Consider the following 27,069-nt stretch of genomic DNA (forward strand, 5'->3'; position numbering starts at 1 on the left):
ACCCAAACAGGGTCCCAAAACAGGCAAACCTTAAAACGTCTGAACATTTAGAAAAAAATTAAAATAATAGCGGATGGAGCTCCTTCTGTGTTGTTGATGTGTTTTTTAACGGAATGATTTTGTTATTTTAACTGTATTTTTAATTGATCAAACATAATTTTTTTTAATGTTTGCCACCTTGTGGACACTGGATGGGAAAATGACACTAAACGTTTTAAGAAATAGCAACAAAAGAACTACCACAATAATGCATACAAACAATAATTCAAGAAAATAATATAACAATTCACCAAAACGATAACAATATAAGCAATTCAGGACAGGGGTGGCCAAACTGTGGCTCAGGAGCCACATGTGGCTCTTTCACACATATTATGCGGCTCCTGGAGGTCAAGGAAGAACTTAATGCAGACTGACTCTCAAGTCTTCCCTATGCTGGCTTTATGGGGACTGTTATTCCCAGCTTTTGTTCTTTAAAAGTCTCCTAAAATTGTTGTGTTACTTAGTCCATACTAAGTATAGTATTTTATCTTTCTGTGCGAAGAAAGTATTAAGAGTTTTCATAAAGATGTGTGTGTAATATTTGTTCATGTCTTACAGCTCTCAAATATCTGTTGTGTATTCTATGTGACTCTTACATTAAGCAAGTTTGGTCATCCCTTTTATAGGAGGTTTGCCAAAGGGAACAAAAAAGCCCTCACTGTCTGGCAAAAGAAGAAAACAGAAGGAGAGAGAGATCTCTCAAAGGGTACCTCCTCCAAGCTGGTGTCAGAGATGCCATAGCCGGAGATGCCGAGTTCACCCAGGCGGCTGTCCAGTTCCTTAAACAGGTTCCCAAATGCACCCCCTTTGGCACCGCTGTATGGCAAGACGTAGACGACCTCCTGGCCGACATCCTCCACCAGCCGTGAGCCCGGGACCATTTTCTGGACCAGAGTTGTGAGCAGCGGCACATCTGATCGCAAGCCAGAAAGGAGAGAAAAAGTTGAGTGCAAAGAACGGGGCCGAGGGCCACCACACACACACTCTCGGTGAGGAGTCATAAGAAGACCAGACTGAGCATCCTTCTAGCCCAACATCCCATTTCCAAAAGCAGCCAGCCAGACTCCTCTGGGAATCTGACGAACCTGCTCTCTGTCTGTCTCCAGCATTCGATACTCAAAGGTAGACTGCCTCAGGACATGGAGGCACGTTCACTGAGCCCTCCTTCCATTCAGCCATCCACTGTGGCCAATTGCAATTAAAATAGCTAAGTATATGCGGCATTCAGATAGAGTCAGAGGGTCACTGTGTTGGTCTGCCATAGAACAGCAATTAAGGCTGCCAAGCCTCTGGTCCGGGCGGGGGTTCCCCCACCCGGGAGGCTTCCAATTCGCCAGCCAACATTGGGCCAGTGGGGGGAACCTCTCCCGACGTTGTCGACATGATGACATCACCCGGAAGTGGCGTCATCATGCCAGCGGCTGCGCACAGCAGCCACTCTAGGCATTTCTGGAGAAACTCTATGGTTTTCCCAGACCTCCATCCTCCGGGAATTCCTGCTTGAGCAGGATATGGACCTGGCATGCGTGACCGAGACCTGGGTTCGCGATGGAGAGACCGTAGCTCTCTCCCAGATGGCGCCCCCGGGATACTCGGTCTTTCACCAGTCGCGGACTAGCGGGCGGGGGGGAGGGGTGGCACTGTTCATACGAGAGGCTTACTCCTTCCGGGCCCTCCCGGCTCCGGAGATCAAGGGCATTGAGTGTGCCGGCCTGGCGTGGGATGTTGGGGAGGGGTTGGCGATCTGGCTGGTGTACCGACCGCCTAACGCACCGGCCAGCGCCTTACTATCACTGATGGAGGCCGCAGCAGGATGGGCATTGGAGCACCCGAGGCTTCTGATCCTGGGTGACTTCAATGTTCATGCCGATGACGTGACCTCCAATCAGGCGATGGACCTAGTGTCTTCCATGGCGACACTAGGACTCTCCCAAATAGTTACGACACCCACTCACCAGGCCGGTCACATGTTAGACTTGATCTTCGCGTCAGGAGTTTTAGTGAACGATCTTGCTTCTATAGCAGTGCCATGGTCGGATCACTATGCCCTCAAGGCCCGTGTGGACGTCCCACCCCAACCCCGTTTGGGCGGCGAGCTTATTTTAGCTCGCCCGCGGAGCCTGATGGACCCGGAACGGTTCCTGACGGCCCTGCGGGATCCCTGGCCCCCTGGCGATTCCCTCGATGACCTGGTGGAGTCTTGGAATAATAGGCTCACCGGGGCCATCGATGAGATCGCGCCTAGGCGTCCTCTGCGCCCTCGTTCAAGGCCGACACCCTGGTATAACCAGGGGTTGCGGCAGTTGAAACGAGGACTCAGACGACTAGAGAGGCAATGGCGGCGTACCCGAGATGAAGCGACTCGAACATCTTATAGAGAGGTTATGAAGTCCTATGAGGTGGCAGTCAAGGCCGCAAAGAAAACTTACTTTGCGGCAGAGATTGCGTCCGCAATTTCGCGCCCGGCACAACTGTTCAATACAATTCGGACTCTTACAACGCTGCCACAGGGCAGACCAAATTTTAATGAATTGGAAATTGGCTGTGAGGCTTTTGCGAATTTTTTTGCGGATAAAATCGCATCGCTCCGTTCCGACTTCCCTGCCACATTAGATACAGTTAGCGAACCTGAGGCTCCGTGCCTGTCTTCGGAGTGTGTCCTGGACGGTTTCGGCGCGCTCAGCCTGGAAGAAGTTGACAGGATCCTCCTATCTGCACGCCCAACAACTTGTAAATTGGACCCATGCCCCTCCTGGCTTATTAAGACCTGCCAGAGGGAGCTAAGATATCCTATACGGGATATCATAAATAGATCCCTATTGGAGGGACATTTTCCATCGGTGCTCAAAGAGGCGGTGGTCCGTCCCCTCCTGAAGAAAACAACGTTAGATCCGACCGAATTGGCACACTACCGGCCGGTATCGAATTTGCCCTTTTTGGGCAAACTTATAGAGAGGGCAGCGGCGTTGCAGCTACAGAGCTTCCTGGATGATGCTTCTGTCCTCGACCCCTACCAGTCTGGTTTTCGCCCGGGCCACGGGACGGAGGCGGTGCTGGTCGCCCTGGTGGATGACCTTCGGCGACATCTGGATCAAGGCGGCTCGGCGGTGCTGATGTTGTTGGACCTATCGGCAGCGTTCGATATGGTCGACCATCGGCTCCTGGCGTGCCGCCTTGCCGACGCAGGGATTCAGGGGTTGGCCTTGCAATGGCTTTCCTCTTTCCTTGACGGTCGGGGACAAAGGGTGGCGATTGGGGAGGAACTGTCCCGGAGACACACGCTTGAGTGCGGGGTGCCTCAAGGGGCGGTGCTTTCCCCGATGTTATTTAACATCTATATGCGCCCCCTTGCCCAGATGGCCCGAGGGTATGGGCTGGGTTGCCATCAGTATGCTGATGACACCCAGCTCTATCTGCTTATGGACGGCCGGCCCGCCTGCGCCCCAGAAAATCTGGACCGGGCGTTACAGGCAGTGGCTAGGTGGCTTAGGCTGAGTGGGCTGAAACTGAACCCGGCGAAGACAGAGGTCCTTTGCTTAGGTCGCTGCGGCCCGGGAAGGGAACTCCCCCTGCCAGTTTTTGACGGCGCTCCATTAACAGCGTCGGGCAGGGTTAAGAGCCTGGGGGTGCTGTTGGAGCCTTCATTGACGATGGAGGCTCAGATAGCAGCCACTGCCAAGTCCGCTTTTTTTCATCTTAGGCGGGCGAGGCAGTTGGCCCCCTTCCTGGAACGTGACGACCTGGCAACAGTGATTCATGCTACGGTCACCTCGAGGCTGGACTACTGTAATGCCCTCTACATGGGGCTACCCCTGTGCCGAACCCGGAAACTGCAGTTGGTGCAGAACGCTGCTGCCCGGCTGTTATTAGGGCTCCCAAGATGGGAGCACATTCGACCGGGGCTCCAGGGTCTGCACTGGCTGCCAGTAATATTCCGAGTCCGGTACAAGGTGTTGGTTATGACCTTTAAAGCCCTATATGGCCTAGGACCTGCCTACCTTAGGGACCGTCTCTTCCCACACGTTCCCCAGAGAGTACTACGTTCAGGTTCACAAAACCTGTTGGTAGTCCCCGGGCCAAAGGAGGCCCGCCTAAAATCCACCAGGGATCGGGCCTACTCAATAACGGCACCTTATTGGTGGAACCAACTGCCGGAAGAGGTGCGGGCCCTGCGGGATCTAGGGCAATTCCGCAGGGCCTGTAAGACAGTCCTCTTCCGGCAGGCCTATGATATTAACTGACAATGCAAAATATCCTGGATGAAAAAATGTATCTATAGGCCGCCGGTTTTTACTCTATCTTGTTTTTACTAAATTATGGTTTAATGGTATTTTAATTGTTTAAACTGAAATTGTTTTAATTATTGTGTTGTAAGCCGCCCTGAGACACCTAGGTGAGAAGGGCGGGGTATAAATCTTAATATAAATAAATAAATAAATAAATAAATAAATAAATAAGATGCTCTAGCCATTTTCCCCTCCCAAATGGCTAGAGTGTCCAGGAAAACCACAGAGTTTCCCCAGAAACGCCTAGAGCGGCCACAAGCAACATTGCCTGTGCAATGACATCACTTCTGGGTGACGTCATTGCATCGCATGCACGAATGTCCCCCACCAGAGAATGGATCTGGCAACCCTAACAGCAAAAGATTTTAGCCCAGTAACAAGATTTTTGGGGGGGTAGGAGCTTTCAAGACGCTTGACACTTGAAAGCTTTTATCTCCAAAATTGTTAGTCTCTGCAACACATTTTCTCTTGCCTTTCTTGATTGGTTTATTTAAGGTATACATACAACTCTGCTGCTCTCCAGGAAGGAGAGCCCAGGTGGCTTCCGGATTGGTTCTTCCCTCCTCAGCTTCAAAGCTGTGAGGAAAATCAGGCTAAGAGAACGTGTGATCGGCCCAAGGTCGCCCAGGGAGTTCCCGTAACAGCCGGGGGATTCAAACCTGAGTCTCCCTAATTCTAGCCTGCCATCCTGAACTAGCAACCTTGATCACACTTTACAAGAGACTCTCTGGGGAGCAGTGACTGTAGTCCAGCAACAGAATTCCTGCTTTTTATGCAGAATATTTCTACCCCAGGCATCTCCAGGTTACAGAAAGGATTTCAGGAATGACCTTTCCCTGCTGGAGTCACTGCTGGGCAAAGTACACTGTTCTGAGGGAGAAAGACTGAGGGTCTGGCAGATCAGACCAAAGGTCCACCTTCATCTTTACAGCATAGGGCGGCCAGCCTTCAGGTGATGTCTGGAAATCTCCCAGAATTACAACTGCTCTCCAGACTATAGAGATCAGTTCCCCTGGAGAAAACGGCTGCTCTGGAGGGTAGACTCTATGGCATCATATCAACCCTGAGGATCCTCCCCTCTCCAATCCCTGCCCTCCTCAGGCTTTCCCCCTCCCCAAGTCTCCAAGGATTTTCCAACCTCGAGCTGGCAATCATATATAGCAGCCCCAGACTGAGCAGACTGGGATTCAGAGGCTTAGAGCCTTTGAAGGAAGTTCCCACCGTGGCTAGGAGCCATCGATCCTCCATGAATCTGTTCCTTGAATCTACTCCATTATCCTTCATGAATCTATCCAGGGGTTGTTTTGTAGAAAAATAGGTGGTGCAGCTCATCCAGGGATTGTTATGCAGCTGCACCTACTATTCGATGGGCAAGGCAGGGAGGAGGAGGGGGAATTCTCAGAAAGGTTCAGGAGCTGCACTCCTGTGAGCTCCTGCAGGTCAGGATCTATCTAATCCTCCCTTAGAGTTGTTTATTCCTGTGGCCATCATTATGTCCCCTGACAGCGAATCCCATATTGCAGCTGCGATCACACTAAGTAATACGGTTGCCAAGTCCAATTCAAGAAATATCTGGGGACTTTGGGGGTGGAGCCAGGAGACTTTGGGGGTGGAGCCAGGAGACATTGGGGGTGGAGCCAAGAGCAAGGTTGTGACAAGCACAGTTGAACTCCAAAGAGAGTTTGGGCATTCACATTTCAAGGGACTGAACACCTTTTCAATGCCTTCCTTCCATAGGAAATAATGAAGGATAGGGGCACCTTCTTTTGGGGCTCATAGAATTGGACCCCCTGGTCCAAACTTTTTGAAACTTGGGAGGTATTTTGGGGAGAGGCACTAGATGCTATATTGAAAATTTGGTGCCTCTATCTCAAAAAACAGCCCCCCCAGAGCCTCTGATACCCACGGCTCAATTCCCCATCATTCCCTATGGGAATCGTTCATGGAGGTGCATGATGGCTCTGGGGGCGGGGCTTCCCCCACCGGCCAGCTGGCTGGGGGAGGGGGGAAGCCTGTAAAACCGGGGGATCCCCCTCTGGGACCTGGGGATTGGGAAGCCTACTAAGTAATGCACTTTCAATGCACTTTCCATCTGGATTTTGCCAGTTCACACAGTAAAATCCAGTTGGAAAGTGCATTGAAAGCCGTTTGAAAGTGTATTATTTAGTGTGTGTGATCACAGAGTCTGTATAAATCAGTATTTCCCTTTGTCCGTCCTGAGTCTGCAGCCCTTTCAGGTTCACTGGATGCCCTCGAGTTCTAGCATTTGGGGAGAGGGAGAAAAAGAGCTCTTTATCAACTCTCTCTGTCACACGAATACATTTATAAACTTCTACCATGTCCCCGCTTAGTGGTCTCTTTTCTAAACTGAAAACTCCAAAATTCAGAGAAAGGGTTCCAACACCCTAATCCACGGGTGTCAAACTCATTTGTTATGGGGGCCAGATCTGAAGTAAATGAGACCTTGGTGGGCCGGGACATATTGGGGTGGGCCGGGCCATGTTGGGCCAAGCCATGTGTATACCTTCACAAGATTAGAGAGCAGAGAGATAAACTTTATAAAGGAAAAAGACAAACACAATTAAATAGATTTTTCTTTAAAAAAACTTAAAACATTAGCATTTGTTGGTCTTAAAGGTGCTTTCTTTGTATTTCTCCCATGGGATCCAGGGAAGTGGGCAAAGGAAGCTCTGGCTCTTCCCTTCCTTCCCAGGGAGCCAGGAGGGGGAGGAGCCTCAGCCAATAGAAGGAAGAGAGGCTTGGCTCAGTAGCTCTGCTGTGCAACTGAAAGAGCCCGGCAAAGCAAGCTCTGCCTCCCCCCCACCCCTTCCTCCCCAACGCAGGAGCCTCAGCCAATGGAGAAACAGGCTTTGCTCTGTAGCTCTTGCGCAATTCAGCAAACCTGGCAAAGCAAACTGTTATGCAGAAGGTAGCTGTCAAGCATGGCAAAATTCCATGGATAATTGATTGTTTTAGGGTCCTGACTAAGCCTGGTCTGTGAAGTGTCATGGAGGATCCAACTTTGTTAAGCTTGTTATTCTTTCCTTTCCCCCTGTCTTGCTTTATGGCTTATAATTAGAAGTAGTGAGAACGGAAACCAAGTAATCAGCACCTTCCCATACATTCTTCTAAGGGAGTACAGGACATCTGGAGAAAGCAAGGACGAGGTCCTGATAATGCTATGGGAAAGTAGACATTTATGATAGTTTATGTGTGAATACTACCCTGCAACCCCATCCCCTGGAATCCTTTTGAAGTAAGCCTTAAAAGTATTGTATCAATGTATCAGTTTCATTACTCTCAAGAATTTGCTATACCAAAGTATCGGTCTATCAATAAACGAATTGTATCAACTTCGACTCGTCATTGAACCCACATGCTTGACAGTAGCAAGATATAGGGAGAAGGAAGCAGATGACAGCCAGTTACTTGGGGGTCTGATAGGAGACCACTGGGGGCCTGATTCGGCCTATGTACCACATGTTTGACACCCCTGCCCTAATCATCTTGGATTTCAAGCCTTCCTTCTCCTTCCAGGCCTATTCCAGCCTTTGCAAGATCTGCTCACCACAGGCGCTGGATTTGCTGTTCTGTTTGCTCCTCTCCGAACTGTCACCATCCTACAGAGAAAAGGGCACAGCCTGAACAAACATTCCAACACGGCTTCCCACTTGGATCTACTCCAAGGAGGCTTCAACCAGATCTATCTCTCGCTCTGTTTCTCTATTTTTATTTCATTTTAAAACATTTTTATTCTGCCCTTCCCAAAGAGCTCAGAGCAGCCTTTGAAAACAAAGCTTTAAAAACTGAAGCTGCACACTCCAGACGTTTGCACAAGTTAAAAATGCAATCCAAAGATCACAATGGGGTCCGAAAACCTCCCGATAGCTGAACTCAGATTGAGCAAAGTATTTCATGGTCTAGCACTAAGACTCAAGCCCCTTCTAACCTCTGGACCAAACTAGGTCACTCAATATAAGACTTTCATACACCCTCCCCCTTTAGGGTTGCCAAGTCCCCAGCTTCCTGGTACCTAGCGTACCATACAGTTTTAGCTCCCAAATGGCTAAAGTGTCCAGGAAAACCATAAGAGTTTTTTTGGAAACGCCTAGAGCAGCCTTGCATAGGCGCTGACATTTTGATGATGTCACTTCCGGGTGACATCATCACGCCAGCGATGTAGGTGGAGGTTCCCCCCACGAGCCAAATGTGGGCCGGTGGGTTGGGAACCTCCTGGGTGGGGGATTTCCCGCTTGGACCGGGGCTTGGCAACCCTAAACCCCCTTCCAAGCCACCTTCCTCCCCCACAGTCTATTTTGGCTTATATGTTTCCCCTTCAGCAGCTAACTTCCCTGCTTCCCCTACCCAGGGGCCCCAACCTTCCTGAGCCTGCAGGAACCTTTGGAATTCTGACACAGGCAGTGGATGCAGCCACAAAATGGCTGCTGCAGGAGGTGGAGCCAGCCACAAAATGGCAGCCGCAATTTCCCTTCAATCACATAGCGGAGGTCCTTGTGCTGTGGTGACAGCTAAAGCCCAAACAAGGTCTTTAAAAATCTGTACGGCCAATCGATCGATCGGTTGATTTACTTCAAAATTCTATCCCACCCTCTCTGTGAACGGGCTCAGGGCGGCTAACAATCATTAAAACAACAACGATGAGTTACAGTATTGACACAATAAAACTCCAATGACCAATCAGAAGCCTTGCAGAGCAAAAGCTCCACCTGGCCTTGCCCGCTTTCCCAAAACACTTAGCAGACCCCAGGAAAGGTGCTGGTGGGTGCCCCTGGGCACCAGTCTGGGGACCCCTGCCCCACCTTGATAGACAGCTAAAGAGAGAACCAGGGGACCAAGAAAGGCAGTCGGGGAGGTCTACGATCCCCTCCACCTTTCTCTGCCTCTCTCTGGTGAAGCCTCAACATTCTCACACAATGCAGGGGCTGCTCAGATCCTAAGCTTTGTGCGTTACGGCCCAGTTACCTTTTTACCGGTGGACATGAGGCCACTGGCGGCACTCACCTTGCGGGCCTCTTGCTTCACCAGGGTCAGGTAGTAGCCCGTGCCCAGCTTCGTCTTGAGGAAGAGGGAGGAGCCGCAACAGCAGAGCCGGCCCTGGGAGATGATGGCGATGCGGTCGCTGACCAAGTCCGCCTCGTCCATGTAGTGGGTGGACAGGATGATGGTGCGGCCTGAAAGTGCGGGAGGAGAGAGGAGCGTTCGTGAGCAGCTCTGGCAGCCCCGAGTCTCACAGGTCTGTCACTTTTGGTGCAAGGCAAGCCCAGGAAGATTTTGATCAAGATGGGGAGCTACGTTACTGTCTGTAGCGGGAGAAAAGGGCAAGAGTCCAGGAGCACCTTCAACACTAGCAACACTTGTGGCAGGGAGTGAGTTCTTCAGCGCACTTCTTTTTACTGTCTGTAGCAGTAAAAAAAAGAGCCCCAGGAGCCCCTGAAAGACTAACAACAGCTTTTGTAACATGAGATTCAGGGGTGTCAAACATGCGGCCCGGGGGGCCGAATCAGGCCTCCAGAGGGCTCCTATCAGGCTCCCAAGCAACTGTCTATCATCTGCTTCCTTCTCTCTCTCTCTCTCTCTCTTGCCTCCTTCTGCATAACAGCTTGCTTTGCAAGGCTTGCTCAATTGCACAGGAGCTATAGAGCAAAACCTCAATTTTCTCCATTGTCTGAGCATCCTCTCTTGGGGAGGCAGAGCTTGTTTTTCCAAGCTCTCTCAATCACACAGTAGAGCTACTGAGCTAAGTTCCATCTATTGGCTGAGGATCCTCACCTTCCTGGGGAAGAAAGGAAAGAGCCAGAGCTCCCTTTGCCCAGTTCCCTCGATCCCATGGGAGAAAGACAAACAAAGCACTTTTAAGACCAACGAGCGCTAATGTTTTGAGAATGATTTAAGGTTTTTTTTAAAGAAATCCTTAACTGTGTTTGTGTCCTTTATAAAGTTTACATCTCTGCTACTGAATCTTAAATAGCTACGCGCATGGCCTGGCCCAACAAGGTCTCATTTATATCAGATCCAGCCCTCATAACTAAGGAGTTTGACACCTTTATAAATGACTCACAAAAGTTCCTACACTGTCCCAGATCCTGTTAGCCTTTAAGGTGCTCCTGGATTCCAGGAAGATGTAAAAAGGAGCCCTGCTGGATCAGCCCCTTGCTCCATTTGGTCCAGTATCCTGTTTCCCACAGTGGTCTTCCAGAAAATCAGGGGTGTGAAACTCATTTGTTATGAGGGCCAGATCTGACATAAATGAGACCTTGTTGGGCCGGATTATGTCAGGTTGGGCTGAGCCGTGACAGGCCAGGCCATGTGTGTACCTATTTAAGATTAAGTAGCAGAGATATAAATGTTATAAAGAACACAGACAAACACAAATATAGATGAGTGCTAACGTGTTAAGCATGTTTTAAGTTTATACTATATATATATAAATTTAAAACATGCTTAAAACGTTAGCACTCACTGGTCTTAAAGATGCTTTCTATGTATTTCTCCTATGGGTTCCAGGGAACTGGGCAAAGGAAGTTCTGGCTCTTTGCTTCCTTCCCCAGGGTGTGTGTGTGGGGAGAGGAGCTTCAGCCAATAGAAGGAAGAGAGGCTTGGCTCAGTAGTTCTGCCCGACAAAGTGAGCTATTCCTCCCCCCTTCCTCTCCAAGGGAGAAGCCTCAGCCAATGGAGAAAATAGAGGTTTTGCTCTGTAGCTCCTATGCAATCGAGTGAGTCTTGCAAAGCAAGCTGTTATGCAGAAGGAAGCGAGATATAGGGACAAGGAAGCAGATGACAGCCAGTTGCCTGGGGGCCTGATAGGAGCCCTCCAGGGGCCTGATTTGGCCCTTGAACCGCATGTTTGACACCCCTGCCCTAGGTGTCCCACAAGCAAGGCACAGAGGTGTCAAAACCTCCCCCCTTCCCACCATTGCCCAGCAGCTGGCTTTCAAGGGTAGACGGCCTCTGAACATGGAGGCTGCCTGGCCATCCAGTGACAGATCTGGCCTTCTCACAATTGTCTAACCAAGGCCATCTGAACAAAGCAGGAGTCAAGTTGTACCTTTAAGACCAACCAAGTTTTATTTAGAACATAAGCTTTCATGTGCTCTCTAAGCACACCTCATCAGACGAGGGGATCAGGTATTGTGGCTGGAATACATGCAGTTTGTTGATTAAGAGGGCAAACTATCTGATCACATGGTCACATAAAACATTTGGTCTGGCCATAAAAGGTAAATTTAAATTTATGGCTATCCAGACCAAATGGCCAAGCCACACTGTTTTATGTGACCATGTGATCAGATAGTTTGCCCTCTTCATCAACAAACTGCATGTATTCCAGCCACAATACCTGATCCCCTCGTCTGATGAGGTGTGCTTAGAGAGCACACGAAAGCTTATGTTCTAAATAAAACTTGGTTGGTCTTAAAGTTACACTTCACTCCTGCTTTGTTCAACTGCTTCAGACCAACATGGCTGCCCACCTGGACCTAAGGTCATCTGAAATAGCAATTTTCCTGGGGCAATTTGTTCCACAAGTCAGTGATACATTGCATGGAAAAAAAACTCCTTTCACCTGGCCAGATTTGAACTGTGCTGGCTGCTCATGGATCTGATGGACAGGGAGAGAAAGTTTCTCTTTACCTGCTTTCTTAATACAACCTCCCCCCCCCCCCCCACACACACACAATCCGGTCCCAATGCCAGGAAGCTCTGACCTGCACGATACTTCATCAGCAGTTCCCAGATCCCTCGGCGAGAGTAGGGGTCAACGCCGGCTGTGGGCTCGTCCAATATCACCACCTTGGAGCCACCCACAAAGGCAATGGCTATGGAGAGCTTCCGTTGCATCCCACCTTTCCAGAGAAAAGAGCACATGTATACGAAAGCTACGTTATGGAACCCCAGGGCTTAACAGAGATAGCAGGTTCTTATTTCACTACACATGTTAAGCCACTCGGCTTTCGTATCTGCTTAACTCTTTTATTATCTGCATGCTAATTTGCTGCTATTCACAGGTCTTACCGCCTACTTTAATCCAATCTTAGCTATACTTATCACTCAATTACTTATGCATCTTGACTCTTGTTGTTGTTGTCGCACAGTCAAGTCCGACTCTTTGCGACCCCATGGAGAAAGTCACTCCAGGCCCTCCTGTCTTCTACCTGTCAGCCAATGTAACTTTCCTGAATAAAATGCTTAGCCGAACTGTTGCCATCTTGAAACGCTGTTACTAACCATGAGAAAAGACCTTGCGTATCAAAGTAGAGAGTTGTAGATTGTTGCCAGTGTTTGATGTAAACATTTCTCCCCTTGATACTAACAAAGGCAAAAATTCCCCCTTTGAAGATAAAGCGCCTCCAGGGACAGCCGCCTGGCCATACCAGGAAGACTAACAGTAACAATAAGATGAGGGAGACCGTGTGAATCTTTGCACCTCAACTCAGCAATGTTTAGCATTGTGGCTTTGTATAGTTCCCTTTGATGTACCCCAATATAGCATGCCCTCTAATGCTACAATGTATCAGTCTCAATCTTCCTTCGTCTCGATGCTTATGGATTATCGAATAAAGCCTAACTTTGCAACAATTCAAGGTCTGGTTGATTTGAGATCCCATCGTCTGACACTACCATCCTCTGAAGTCTGCTCAAATTCGTGTTAGTTTGGTGTGGTGGTTAAGTGTGTGGACTCTTATCTGGGAGAACCGGGTTTGATTCCCCACTCCTCCACTTGCAGCTACTGGAATGGCCTTGGGTCAGCCATGGCTCTGGCAGAGGTTGGCCTTGAAAGGGTAGCTGCTGTGAGAGTCCTCTCAGCCCCACCCACCTCACAGGGTGTCTGTTGTGGGAGAGGGAGATAAAGGAGATTGTGAGCTGCTCTGAGACTCTGAGATTCGGAGTGCAGGGCAGGATATAAATCCAATATCTTCTTCTTAGTTACATCACTAATGAAGTCCAGCCATCTCCTCTTTTGCCGTCCCCTTCTTCTTTTGCCTTCTGTCTTTCCCAGCATCAGGGTCTTCTCCAGGGAGTGCTCCCTTCTCATTTGGTGGCCAAAGGATCTGAGCTTCAGCTTCAGCATCTGACCTTCCAGGGAACAGTCTGTTGGCGCTCTGCTGCGCAGTGAGTGCAGTGACTGAAGACGTAGAGACTAAGTCTAGCACACAGTAGCTGTTAAACTAGCTATGTACATTTATTTACAGAATATATCTCAGACTGACAAAATGCTCCGCCCACCTTCACCATCCAAACCCCCAACACATATCAAGGTACTTCTGTACATTTATACAATTTACATGGATGCCTGACCAATCAGGCCAGTGCTGAGTCATGCTGACTCTACCTTGGCTGATGCAACCTGGCACTCTGCCACGTTGCCCCCTCCAGCCAGATGATCTACTGTCACATCAGCTGCCAGCTGTAATCTGGATACTGCCACATATATCAACACAGTCAGGGTTGATTTCCTTTAGGACTGACTGGTTGGATCTTCTTGCAGTCCAAGGGACTCTCAAGAGTCTTCTCCAGCACCACAGCTCGAAAGCATCTATTCTTCTACACTCAGTCTTCCTTATGGTCCAGTTCTCACAGCTGTACATTACATTGTCTTGACTCTAATTAGCCCTTACTGGCAACTCAACCCGCAACCTTTCTCTACCTATATATAATATTTGGCTAAGTCTGTTTCAATATATCTGAAGAAGTGTGCCTGCACACGAAAGCTTATACCCGGAATTAATCTTTGTTGGTCTTAAAGGTGCCACTTTGTTCTGTAGCTTTAGACCCTCTTGAATCTATCTTACACCATCCCTGATGGTCCAGGCTAGCCCAATCTCATCAGATCTCAGAAGCTAAGTAGGATTAGCCCTGGCTACTACATGGATAGGAGACTGTCAAGGAAGTCCAGGGTGGCTATGTTTCCACACACCTCCCCCCCAATGTAGCACATTAACGGAAGACTATTTTCTCTCCATTAGCTTCCCAGGGTAGCTGCTGAAAACCTTTGTACTGACCCTAATGGGTCTGGTGCTGGCTGGAGGCAGAAGTTCCACAGGGCGAGCAGGCAGAGAGCATCAGGTAGTCACTCACAGCAAGGATTCATGCAGGAGAGTGCAAGGTTCAGGAGTCCGAAGGAGAGTCATCAAGCAGGCCAAAGTTCAGGGATCCAAAAGGCAGCTTGTCCAATGTCCAGTCCATGTTCTGAGCAACAGAGGTGTTAGGGAAACTCCTCTCAAAATGAGATTGGGGAATTAGATTGAGAGACAGTTAGCCCCAAAAAGGAATCTTTGTTATCAATTGTATACCAGGCTCAACCGTTCAGAGAGTCAATGCTCAATAAGAGACTCTAATTTAGTAAAAATCAATTGTAATTTATTTAGAATAATATTTCTTTCATACAAGGTAAAAATACAAAACACTCACACATTCACACAGGTCTAGGAAATATAGATAGATCAATAGGGGAACATATATGGATAAACAGACAGGGTAATATTTACCATCGTAGTCTTCCAGGAAGGTTCCAATGGCGACATGAGAGGACAGGGGAAATGGACCCAAAACTGTGGCCAGAATTGGGGATGGATCTAGACAGCGGAAGGTGGGTTGCTGAATAGAAGCACACATGAGTGGAGTTGGGTCAGAGGTTAAATAGGCTTCCTCAGACCCTTAGGGACTGGGAGGTCCAAGGGAGGAGAGATGGGAGGTTCAAGAAGGCTGGGCATTCCTTACTGACACCTAATTGGATGCCTGCTTTGGCCAATGAACTTCACCTTAGTCCAGTGAACCTGGAAATTTCCAAGCTGCAATGTTGCCTGGGTTGGCCCCAAGGTATTAGACTGGGGTAAGAATGGGAATGACTGGATACTTAAGTTTAAATGGGATTAACTAGGAGGGTGACAATAGGTAATCAAATGCTGGCCTAGGTACCACCCGAGTTAGACAAAAGACTTGATGAAGACAGGAGATGTCCTTCCTCTTTCTCATCTTCTGCTGGGCAAGGTTTATTGTTCTGGTATTGCTGAGCAATTAGGATCAACAGTTGAGCTATTAATCTATTCATAAAACAGATGGGTTGCTTGCAGGCTCAGGGTGTGTACGTGTGACTTTCCCACTAAGAAGGAATGAGTTCAGCCTGGCAGGGTAAGCTTGGGTCAGGAAAGCAAGCTGGATTCTGCTGTTGTTAGCTCTAGGTCCATGGAGCCAGGCTGGAAACATGGTGGCTTCTTCCACTGCAGTGGCCAAGACTGGGCACACAAGGAGCAGCTGGAGCATGTCTGTATTTCTGGCTCACACCCTTCAGAGATGTAGAATGCAAAGCTGCCACATAAGCCTTATAAAGTGTAAGCAAAGTCCACTTCTTAGAGCAGATGTGTGAGAGTCAAATCTCCAGGCACCCTGGCAACCATGCTGGTGATCATGATGTTCACATGTATGAAAAGTAGGGGGCTTTTCCTCACAGTTCCCCCCCTCAAGACCTATGTCACCATCTGGTGGCGAGGTCTTGCAATAACACAATGTCCATATCTGTAGTTGACAGGCGGCGAGTCCACGTAGCTTCAATTGTCTACCGGGGTGTACCTTCTATCTAAAAAGGTTGGAGCCACTATCTAAACTATTCAAAAATCAATTTGGAAAAATATCCCAATAGGCCAAAGGTTCCTTCCTTTGAATACTACGATGCAGGGATAACAGGCATTGGCAACATTGTAGGGCATACAGTATTAAAACACAGGGTTACAATCATTGAAATAAAAGTTGAGTTCATAAAATCATTACTGCTATTTAAACCAGATAAATAACAAGAATTGATCTATAAATCACACACAATCATGACAATAATTGATTAGAAAAACACACAGGTACGTTAGAGTTTTTGGTTACAAGTGAATCCATATCTTAATCTTGAGTCTTCTTTTCTTCTTCTCCCCCCCTTGATAAGCTTCTTATACTGGGGTTTGAAGAGGATCTTCTTCCAGGTACCTATTGGGTATGTGAAAGTCCTAGTGGAGGGTGAACTAAAGAGTCTTCCCACCCCCCCTAGCACCCAGCGAAATCTGTCTTTATGGTTGCTAAAAGGGAATTCTTCCTGTAACCCAGCATGGACTTGGCAATGGTGCTTTTCTGCCTGTATCACTGATGGTCCATAGAGCAACAGTGGGCTTGAGAAAAGAACCAAAAAGGAACCAAAAACAGTCACACATGACAACATGGAGATGATTCTGTACCATTGTAGGGAGCAGTGAAAGCAGATCAAAAATGCATACATTCAACCATGAAGAAAGGAGTCTTAAAAAGCTATTAGTGAAGTGTCCTCCTGTCCAGCGTATGGTGACCAGTGAGCTTTTACGTCACAAGCTTACATATGTCATGTTAGGGGCCTGCATTGGGCAGGTTTGCCTATCACATTAAGCATTCAAGACTTTAGGAGGCTTTTTCCTTGTCAAGGAAGGAAAGTAACATACACAATTCAGAAAACACAACCCAAAATATTCTTTGTTGCAACATAAAACTTAAAATAAAACATTGTGCACAATCCAGGAAAATGACCATAGTTTGGGGCGTCCCCCATATGATGAAAATAGTTCCAAAAAGAAGAGACAAAAGAAAACTTTTGCTATAGCCTTGGAATATAATAAATTGTCAAAACAATATAAAACTTCAAAAACAAAAACTGAGGCCTCAATAGAACAATGCTAGCTAGCTTTACATGAGAGGGATCATACCCAAAATGGCAGGTGAGCTAGAGCAGAGAAATTAAAACCTGGACATTAGTGAGCTGATCAGGTCCCACTAAATCCAGTTTTTCTCTAGGCTAGTTCAGCTAAAACGATCTCGGTATGGGGGTCTCACATGTGAGCATAGATTTCAACAAAAACTTAAAACTTAACAAAACAGGAATTCTGAAAAGCAACATAATGGTTACACATACATAAAACAATTCTTAACAGGACTATCAACAACCTTTAGAACTACTGAGCATGCATTAGACTTGATTTGCAGGTCCAGATTCCCTGCACATCTATATTGAAAGAAAAGATGAGCAAACTTAACAAAACAGTTACAACATCCTAGAAATCAAATTATGGTTAATTCACCTTGACAAACACATTAAACAATTCATAAAAAGAGAAAAGATGGGCAAGGCATCTGTAGTACCACGAGAAAAATGCTTAGTTGTTGCAAGGGCAAGTCAAAAGAAAGACTTGAAGCACGAAAGCATATCCCTTGAAGAAGAAACCTTTTATGGAGTAAAAGGCAAAACTAAGATGATGGCACAATGCTCCAGGTTTAAGGCTTGTGCCAGAGAATGATTTTCCTCTGTGCATACACAGAGTGCAAAGAATGTGTTGCTAGAAGGCAACATGCTGTCAGAAATACCAAATAGACCAACATTTGAACATGATACAACAAGACTTGAATTGGGGAGCCTTGATAGGCTCAGCCAACTGGTTATAGATGCAAAAATAACACAAAAGGACATTTAGTAGCAAGAAGAAAATCATGATTAGAAATGAACCCTGAGGAATCTACATTAAGAATCTAACAGGTTATTGCTCATTTCCTTGAGAACATGGGAAAATAGAAAAGGGTTTTCACTCAGAAAAAGTCTAGTCCTAACAAGATATAGGTGGAGGCAGGACCATTCAGTGGTCATTATATTGCTTAAAACCAAACAAAGACATTGAGCCCACAAAGTGGGGCCTCTTAAGAACATGTGGATACCTCTTTCCACAGGCAGACTGGATTAAACTAAAATTAAAACTCAAGATTCACCAAATAGCTACAAGGGAAGATTGATGATGCAAATGGCATTCAGAGAGAAAATGAAGATATCAATAGTTGAAGTACACTGGAGGAATCCAGATTTCTAATGGAGACCAAGAACTTTCAGGACTTCTGCCAAAACAAGAGTATTAGTTCTTGAGGCTTAAGAGAGAAAAAGCACAGGGAGAGGGTAATTTTACCCCAAGGAAGTGTACAGATGTCCTATACTTCTTGTAGGAACCAAATTCGTGAGATAAAGTTTTCTTAGCTCTAATGTTTAGCAAAGGGCCTATAGATTGCAAAGCATTTTCCTTTTACTACAAAGCACTGGGAATGCCCAATAGACTTTTGAGGAGCAATTTCCTAAAAGTGTTTCCCTTAAAATTAAAAGCTACAAAACCTAAGTATAGGAGAGATTGGTACCAGTCACTAGAAAAAATATTTTAAGACCTAAAAAGGTACAGCAAAAATAAATAACAGAAAGAAAGCTTCTAATCTAAGAGAACTCTTAGTATTAGGGCAGTTTACAGGCAGGGGATTTTCTCTAGCAGAGAAGGATTGGCTGTAAGTAGATGCCAGCTCCAGGCTGGAGATTCCTAGAAATTTGGGTCAAATTTGAAAATCACAAGGCATGCAGTCCATTTCCTTGGACACTTATTTCCTCCAGAGGCTTAGCCTCAATGTACTGGGGAAAAGGCTATGATTTTGGGAGAGACCTCCAGGTCCCACCTGGAGACTGGCGACCTTACAAAAACACAGTAGTATGCACATCTTCCACCCAGGTATTCTCTGGCTGGGAAGAGGCTGTCTCTGTGAGAGACTGCAATATAAAAAGTTTGGTAATGAAAAACTTTTGAAATTATATCTTTTTAGACCCAAAATCAGAAGATGAGAATTCAAAATAGCACAAAAAAAATACCTCAACTGTATTTCCACCCCCCCTAGATGAAGAAGGCGGGGAGGGTTTTAACAGACAAACCAAAATTCCTTCCCTCTTGGGTAAAGTGAGGGCTTAGCTTTAACAAAAGGCTAAAACAGACACAATGGATTTGGCCAGTACTCTTATCTAATCCTGATAAATTTTTACAAAGAAAGGTGGAGGAGGAGAATAATGAGCTTTCTGCCTGGGTGGGGCTCAAAATTGTAACTCTTTTCCAGTTTCTTTGACTCAAGCTGAATTTGGCTGATTTTATTTTCAAGAGGGTCTGCAGGAGATTTGCCAATCAGTACTACATTAGTTGTTGCTGCTCTTGCAGCTGGAGGTTCTCCTTTCTGTACTTTCAGATTTAAATGACAGACTTGCCCATTTGAGGTTAGCTGTCTTGTGTTGCTGTGACCTTTGAGAAGGAGAGGCAACACCTCTTATAAGACAATGAGGCTCTCTCTCTCAAAGACACTGAGTTGCTTGTATCTTAAGGAGACCTGAGATAAACAAAAATTTAATTTCTCAGGGCAATGCATTTAAAATTCTATTCTTTTGTCTTAGTTACTTATCAGATCTTTACTGCTACAGATCTCCATTGAGCAAGAGGGAGAACAATTAGCATTTCTTCCTGATGGCAGGAGTGCTGAGCATTTGCAATACTTTAGCCAGCTCTATTTGGGCTAATCTGCAGGCACTCTGTACAAGCTCAGAGGCTATACCATTTAAATTCACAGAACTGAGGAAATAAATATTTTCTGACTTTATAAGCAAGAGAGAGAGAAAGGTGAACTTGGGAGTTTCACAGATTTTCATTCAGACAATTTGAAAGTTAAACAGGCAGTTTCTTACATTTTGCTCTGAAAGCTTTGATTTAACAAAAACTAGTTCAGTCTCTCTTTCTCAGGTACTTGATGCTGGCATTTTTTTTTAAAAGGGTTAAACTAAATACATACTACATCAAGCTCCCATTACCCTGCAGAGAAAACTAACTCTGCAGGCTGGAACCCTTGCTGGGATTCCAGGAGATCTCCAGGCCTCACCTGGAGAATTGGCCTGGTCTAATTGTAGTCCAAGTCATTGCTTGTATGTTTTCTTATTTAGTCAAGGGAAAGGGTGCCCTTGTTACCTTTAAACCTAAATAAGGCCAGATCTCTCTGTTTTAAGAGACATTCAAATCTAGATGTTAGATTCTCCTTTGGGTGGGGGGAGGTTCAGAGACAAAGGAACCTTGCCTGCCCATGTGGGACTACCATTCTCTGAAGTTCCACAGAATTCTGGCTTTCAAATTCCCCAAATGGGATGAGACAAAGACAGTAAATTTCTGGCGTAAAGGGCTGAGGCTTGCTCATGTAGGAGTGTCTGGAGCAAGTCCTTGCTAAAAGGAATACCTTGTGCCATGATTGTGGAACTCTGAATAGGCTCAGAGACCACATTTCCTTCATAATTCTGGGGTAAGAGAACTGAAATAGGGACTGTTTTCTCATTTTCATGGGGGAAAGAAGTCTGGGGCTGCACAGCTGGGTTTGCCCTGCCATGTTTCCTCTTATCCTGCACTTCCAGAATTTCCAGTCTCCTCTCTGTGGCCCTGCAAGACTCCAGGACATGTTGCAGGAGACTGGCAGTTTCCTTTTCTTTCCTACTACTAGCTTCTAACTTTTGCTGAAATTCCTGGTTTTTCTCAGCAAGCTGTTGGATTTCTAAATCTTTTTCATGAGTAGGATTTGTAAGTTTCCCTACCCTTTCCTTATTAGGGAAGTCTTCCAAAGCAGTAGCTTTGGGGAAGCTAGCTCCATTTTCTGCAAACCCTGGGGCTTTGGGAACCATGTGCCCTGGTGGCTTCATGGCATCTGAAAGGGCAGCAAGTAGCACATGTGTGGGCTGCTTATCAAACTGCCTCATGTCTGCTCCAGTGGCTCTAAGCTGGGACCAAGCTGCCATTCTGACTTTGTCTCGAGGGGCCCACTGGGCTGAGTGAGGACAGCGTCGCCTAGGAGCATAAGCCTGCTTGTAGAGGGGAACCCTTGGGGCAAGCTGGGGATGGCAAGAAGAGCTGGAACCAAAGCCAGTGTTTTGGAACTTCCAGTTCTGGCTTTCTTTTCCATGCCCATCCTGTTCTTGATTATATTGTGCCTGAGTGAGCTGTGTTTCTAAAACAGCAACTCTTTGTTCAGAGACTTGGGCATGCTTTAAAGCATTCTCCAGTCTCCATTTGACCTCATGGAGAGAGTGGGTTAAATTTTGTTTGTCTATTAGGTACTCATATCTCTCAGCCCTGAACCTTTCTACCTCCTTCTCATAAGTTTTTAACCTAGCTTCTGTCTTTCTAAGCTTAGAGGATACCTGTTTCTGCTGTTCCTCTACCTTACGGGCAGCCTGCTCCTGGCATTCTTTTAGCTTAGCTTCTGACTTTTCTAAGTTTTGGTAGGTTTCCCCATAGAGCTGTTGGGCATCTTTGGTATGTTCCACTTCTTTTTCCAATGCCTTCAACTGCAATTGGGCCTTTTTCAGAGCGGGTAGAGTTTCTTGCTGTGCCAATGCTAGGGCGTGCTTTTCTACTCTAAGCTCCTCTATGGCCCTCTGTGCCTCTTGCCATTCGAGGTCCAGACTGTTGTTTTCCTCCGCTAGCTTCTCTATATCTCTGCAGCGTGTCTCCTGCGCAACTCTGCCTTTTCGATTTCATGATCCTGCTGCACTTGTTCCAATTTTGCTGCATGACTCTGGAGTAGGAGTTCCCTGTCAGCGGTATGTTTTTGGGATTCCTGCTCCAGCACTGCCGCATGGCTCTGGAGCAGGAATTCCCTTTCTGCAATTTGCTTCTGGAACTCCCTCTCCAGCACCGCCGCATGGTTCTGGAGTATGGATTCCCTTTCAGCAGTTTGCTTTTGGAATTCCCTCTCCAGCACCTCTGCGTGTTTTTTAAGACTTGTCTCCAATTCTTGTTCTTTCTTCTCTGCCTGCACTTCGTGCTGCTTTATTTCCTGATCTCTCTGCGTAAGCTGCTCCCTGAGTTGTTTAATCAGGGCGGAGCTATCCCGCAGGGCTTCAAACAAACCCCATGTGGCAAAAAGGTCTCTCTTGCCAGTGCTAATCGTTTTGTTGTTGCAATTTTCTTCAAATATATCTCTAAAGGACTGGAGGGGATCAGGACCTTGGTCAAAGACTCCCTTGTGCCAAGGGTTGTCCCCTTTCCTTAACAACCATTTTTCCAACTTGGGGACTTCTTCCTTTTTCGCGAAAATCTCCATTTTAGCGTGGGGGTAGGTTTTTCTTTGTATTTCGCCTACTGCCAATCTCTGGTGGTATTTTAGCTAAGGTTAGGGGGCACCGAGCCGACCCAACGATCGCGTCTCGGCCAAAAAGGGAGCCACGAGCCGACCCAACGGTCGCGTCTTCGGGCAAAAGGGAGCCACGAGCCGACCCAACGGTCGCTTCTTCGGGCAAAAGGGAGCCACGAGCCGACCCAACGATTGCGTCTTCGGGCAAAAGGGAGCCACGAGCCGACCCAACGGTCGCGTCTTCGGGCAAAAGGGAGCCACGAGCCGACCCAACGGTCGCGTCTTCGGGCAAAAGGGAGCCACGAGCCGACCCAACGGTCGCGTCTTCGGGCAAAAGGGAGCCACGAGCCGACCCAACGGTCGCGTCTTCGGGCAAAAGGGAGCCACGAGCCGACCCAACGATCGCGTCTTCGGGCAAAAGGGAGCCACGAGCCGACCCAACGGTCGCGTCTTCGGGCAAAAGGGAGCCACGAGCCGACCCAACGGTCGCGTCTTCGGGCAAAAGGGAGCCACGAGCCGACCCAACGGTCGCGTCTTCGGGCAAAAGGGAGCCACGAGCCGACCCAACGGTCGCGTCTTCGGGCAAAAGGGAGCCACGAGCCGACCCAACGGTCGCGTCTTCGGGCAAAAGGGAGCCACGAGCCGACCCAACGGTCGCGTCTTCGGGCAAAAGGGAGCCACGAGCCGACCCAACGGTCGCGTCTTCGGGCAAAAGGGAGCCACGAGCCGACCCAACGGTCGCGTCTTCGGGCAAAAGGGAGCCACGAGCCGACCCAACGGTCGCGTCTTCGGGCAAAAGGGAGCCACGAGCCGACCCAACGGTCGCGTCTTCGGGCAAAAGGGAGCCACGAGCCGACCCAACGGTCGCGTCTTCGGGCAAAGTTTTAGGCAACGAGCCGACCCAACGATCGCATCTCGGCCTTAGAAAGAAAAGTTGCCCGGCAGTCAGATTGCAGCGGTCCTACGACCCGCCTACCCTCTCGACTGTCGGGTGCCTTAGACTAGCCTTGGCCTAGACTTGTGTAAGGATTTGGGTGTGTGTGTGCAAGTGTCTGAGTGTGTATGTAGTGTGTGTGCACTACGCTCTAAAGAAAAGGGAGAAGGGAAGGGTGCTCTATCCAGATCTTAACAGCTCTGACCTATCCTGACATTCCCTCCCACGATAGACGCGTTTAGAAAGGCCTCGGGACGGCGGCCAGGCTTCACGGGACTTCCCCCTTGCGTTCTATCGGGCTCAGTCCTCTTTCGAGGGGTCTGGCCTCCTAGGGGCGGCTGAGAAGTCCAGTTGAATGATAGAAATGGGGGCAGCCCAACCCACAATTATAGATGCTCGCTAGAGCCTTTCACACAGAACTCATTCACTCAATCACTCACGCAATAGCCTCGCTAGCAAGACTTTCTGAACGGTGCAACCTTACGTCTGTCTGTATGAAGACACGCGTGTGTTCACACAAACAGGATAATGCCAACGCTTTCTCCACCAATTTCTGTTAGGGAAACTCCTCTCAAAATGAGATTGGGGAATTAGATTGAGAGACAGTTAGCCCCAAAAAGGAATCTTTGTTATCAATTGTATACCAGGCTCAACCGTTCAGAGAGTCAATGCTCAATAAGAGACTCTAATTTAGTAAAAATCAATTGTAATTTATTTAGAATAATATTTCTTTCATACAAGGTAAAAATACAAAACACTCACACATTCACACAGGTCTAGGAAATATAGATAGATCAATAGGGGAACATATATGGATAAACAGACAGGGTAATATTTACCATCGTAGTCTTCCAGGAAGGTTCCAATGGCGACATGAGAGGACAGGGGAAATGGACCCAAAACTGTGGCCAGAATTGGGGATGGATCTAGACAGCGGAAGGTGGGTTGCTGAATAGAAGCACACATGAGTGGAGTTGGGTCAGAGGTTAAATAGGCTTCCTCAGACCCTTAGGGACTGGGAGGTCCAAGGGAGGAGAGATGGGAGGTTCAAGAAGGCTGGACATTCCTTACTGACACCTAATTGGATGCCTGCTTTGGCCAATGAACTTCACCTTAGTCCAGTGAACCTGGAAATTTCCAAGCTGCAATGTTGCCTGGGTTGGCCCCAAGGTATTAGACTGGGGTAAGAATGGGAATGACTGGATACTTAAGTTTAAATGGGATTAACTAGGAGGGTGACAATAGGTAATCAAATGCTGGCCTAGGTACCACCCGAGTTAGACAAAAGACTTGATGAAGACAGGAGATGTCCTTCCTCTTTCTCATCTTCTGCTGGGCAAGGTTTATTGTTCTGGTATTGCTGAGCAATTAGGATCAACAGTTGAGCTATTAATCTATTCATAAAACAGATGGGTTGCTTGCAGGCTCAGGGTGTGTACGTGTGACTTTCCCACTAAGAAGGAATGAGTTCAGCCTGGCAGGGTAAGCTTGGGTCAGGAAAGCAAGCTGGATTCTGCTGTTGTTAGCTCTAGGTCCATGGAGCCAGGCTGGAAACATGGTGGCTTCTTCCACTGCAGTGGCCAAGACTGGGCACACAAGGAGCAGCTGGAGCATGTCTGTATTTCTGGCTCACACCCTTCAGAGATGTAGAATGCAAAGCTGCCACATAAGCCTTATAAAGTGTAAGCAAAGTCCACTTCTTAGAGCAGATGTGTGAGAGTGAAATCTCCAGGCACCCTGGCAACCATGCTGGTGATCATGATGTTCACATGTATGAAAAGTAGGGGGCTTTTCCTCACAGAGGTTCCAGTCAGAGGGTCAGGATACAGGGTTGGTGGTTGTGCAGCTGGGGTACAAGTTGTATCCCCCAGGGCTGCTTTGTAGAGGCAGGCAAAGGCAAACCACCTCTGTGAATCTCTTGCCTTGGAAGTCAATCAGGGGCTCCATAAGTCAGCTGCAACCTGGCAGCATTTTCCATCACCACTTTATGTGGAGTCACAATGGGATCCTTTACTTGGAGATGCTGGGGATGGAACCTGGGATCTGCTGTATGCTGACCACTGGGGACAGACAACAATTTTGGGGTAAGCCCCTGCTCTGAATCTTCCTTTGAAGGAAAAAAAGACACAGAATCTAACTGATTCCCAGACACAAGGCCAAGTTTTTTTTTCAGGAACAGGCAGGAGAAGATGGTTTTCTTACTCCTCTGCCACAGGAGGTGGTGGCGGCTACAAGGATAGCCAGCTTTAAGAGGAAATTGGATAAAAATATGGAGCAGAGGCTATTAGCCACAGTGTGTGTGTGTATATTGGCCGTTGTGTGATACAGAGTGTTGGACTGGATGGGCCATTGGCCTGATCCAACATGGCTTCTCTTATGTTCTTATGTTCTTACATGTGGCTTGGCTTAATTGCTAAACCTCTGCGATATGCTTCCTGATTATACAGCTTCCTACAGTCAACAATTCAGGAATTTCTGTCATTTATATATCATTTCAAGGTCAGCTCATATGCAGCAGAACACTCATGGAAATGTAGAAGTAGGCATGAAATGCAACTTCTGGGGAGGGGAGAGATTTCTGAGCTTTCATTCTAAAAGAAGACACATGATGAATATACAAAGCTGTCTTCTACTAAATCAGATCATGTTCCTCGAAATCAGAATTGTCTACTCAGACTGGCAGTGGCTTTCCAGGGTCTCAGGCAGATTACCGCCTACTTGGTTCTCTTAACTGAAGATGCCAGGGATTGAACCTGGGCCCTTCTGTATACAAAGCATACGCTCTTCCACTGAGCTACGGCACCTCACTTCCATTGAGCCACAAGAATGTGTCTAGCCCTTATCCATAATGTACCCAAGAGTCACTTACTATGATTGATGTGGCTGAATCAACCCAGTTGGTCTGAAAACAGGACTCTCACTACCTGGGAAGCTTAAATTAGGCAGAAAACCTGGAACCCACACAATTTATATAATGGCCGAGGACCTGTCTACCTTAGGGACCGTCTCCTCCCATATGTTCCCCAGAGGGTACTCAGATCAGGGACACAGAACCTGTTATCGATCCCTGGGCCAAGGGAGGCAAGACTGAAGACCACTCGGGAGAGAGCCTTCTCTACAGTGGCCCCCTATTGGTGGAACCAACTCCCTTGCGGGACCTTGCCCAGTTCTGCAAGGCTTGCAAGGCAGCTTTGTTTCAACTTGCTTTTCATTGATAGCTCCATATGAGGATACTCAAGAAGACTGACGTTATTGGAATCTACCATTAGCACCAATTTTTTTTAATATGTTTTAATTGTTGTACTGCTTGAGGTTTTAATTAGTTAATGCTCAATATCTGTAAACGTTTTTATTGTTGTAAACCGCCCTGAGCCTGCTTCGGCAGGGAGGGTGGGATAAATAAATCCAATAAAATAAATAAATAAATAATCTGTCACTTAGGAGAGGGTTTCCACCACCCTGGAAAGGAAGACAGCATGGTACAGCCTAATCTCATCAGACCTCAGGAACCAAGCAGGGTTACTACTTGTAAGAGAGACCACCAAGGAAAGCTCTGCGGAAGAAGGCAATGGCGAACCACCTCCTCTTCTCACTTGGCTTGAAAGCCCTTTGCTAGGATCGCTATATGTCAGTTGCAACCAGAAGGCACTCACGTATGTATGTTCTGCCACCCCGGTGACGCTTGTCCCTGTCAAGTTGACGGATTCAAGAATGAGTCATAGTTGATACGATGGGCGTTTTTGCACTGACCTTAATCGGCAGCGACGTCCCTCTTCACCGCGCAGGATCTGCGCGGATTTCGCACCAATTGCTGCGGAGCACCCGGAAGAGCCG

At 47.4% G+C, this 27,069-nt stretch overlaps 1 protein-coding gene across 1 annotated transcript in view; it reads right to left on the bottom strand.

Annotated features, from left to right (window-relative positions):
- The window catches only part of LOC132567470 (phospholipid-transporting ATPase ABCA1-like), a 202,481-nt gene that overhangs the window by 94,477 nt on the left and 80,935 nt on the right, over nucleotides 1-27,069 (bottom strand). Inside the window, exons 27-30 of the mRNA XM_060233146.1 lie at nucleotides 12,053-12,190; nucleotides 9,351-9,520; nucleotides 7,897-7,948; nucleotides 753-955 (exon numbers count right to left, since the gene is read on the bottom strand). Of these exons, the coding sequence (XP_060089129.1) occupies nucleotides 753-955; nucleotides 7,897-7,948; nucleotides 9,351-9,520; nucleotides 12,053-12,190 (563 nt within the window). The remainder of the gene's footprint in view (nucleotides 1-752; nucleotides 956-7,896; nucleotides 7,949-9,350; nucleotides 9,521-12,052; nucleotides 12,191-27,069) is intronic.

This window comes from Heteronotia binoei, chromosome 2 (genome assembly GCF_032191835.1).
Source record: "Heteronotia binoei isolate CCM8104 ecotype False Entrance Well chromosome 2, APGP_CSIRO_Hbin_v1, whole genome shotgun sequence".
Classification (NCBI taxonomy): Eukaryota; Metazoa; Chordata; class Lepidosauria; order Squamata; family Gekkonidae; genus Heteronotia; species Heteronotia binoei.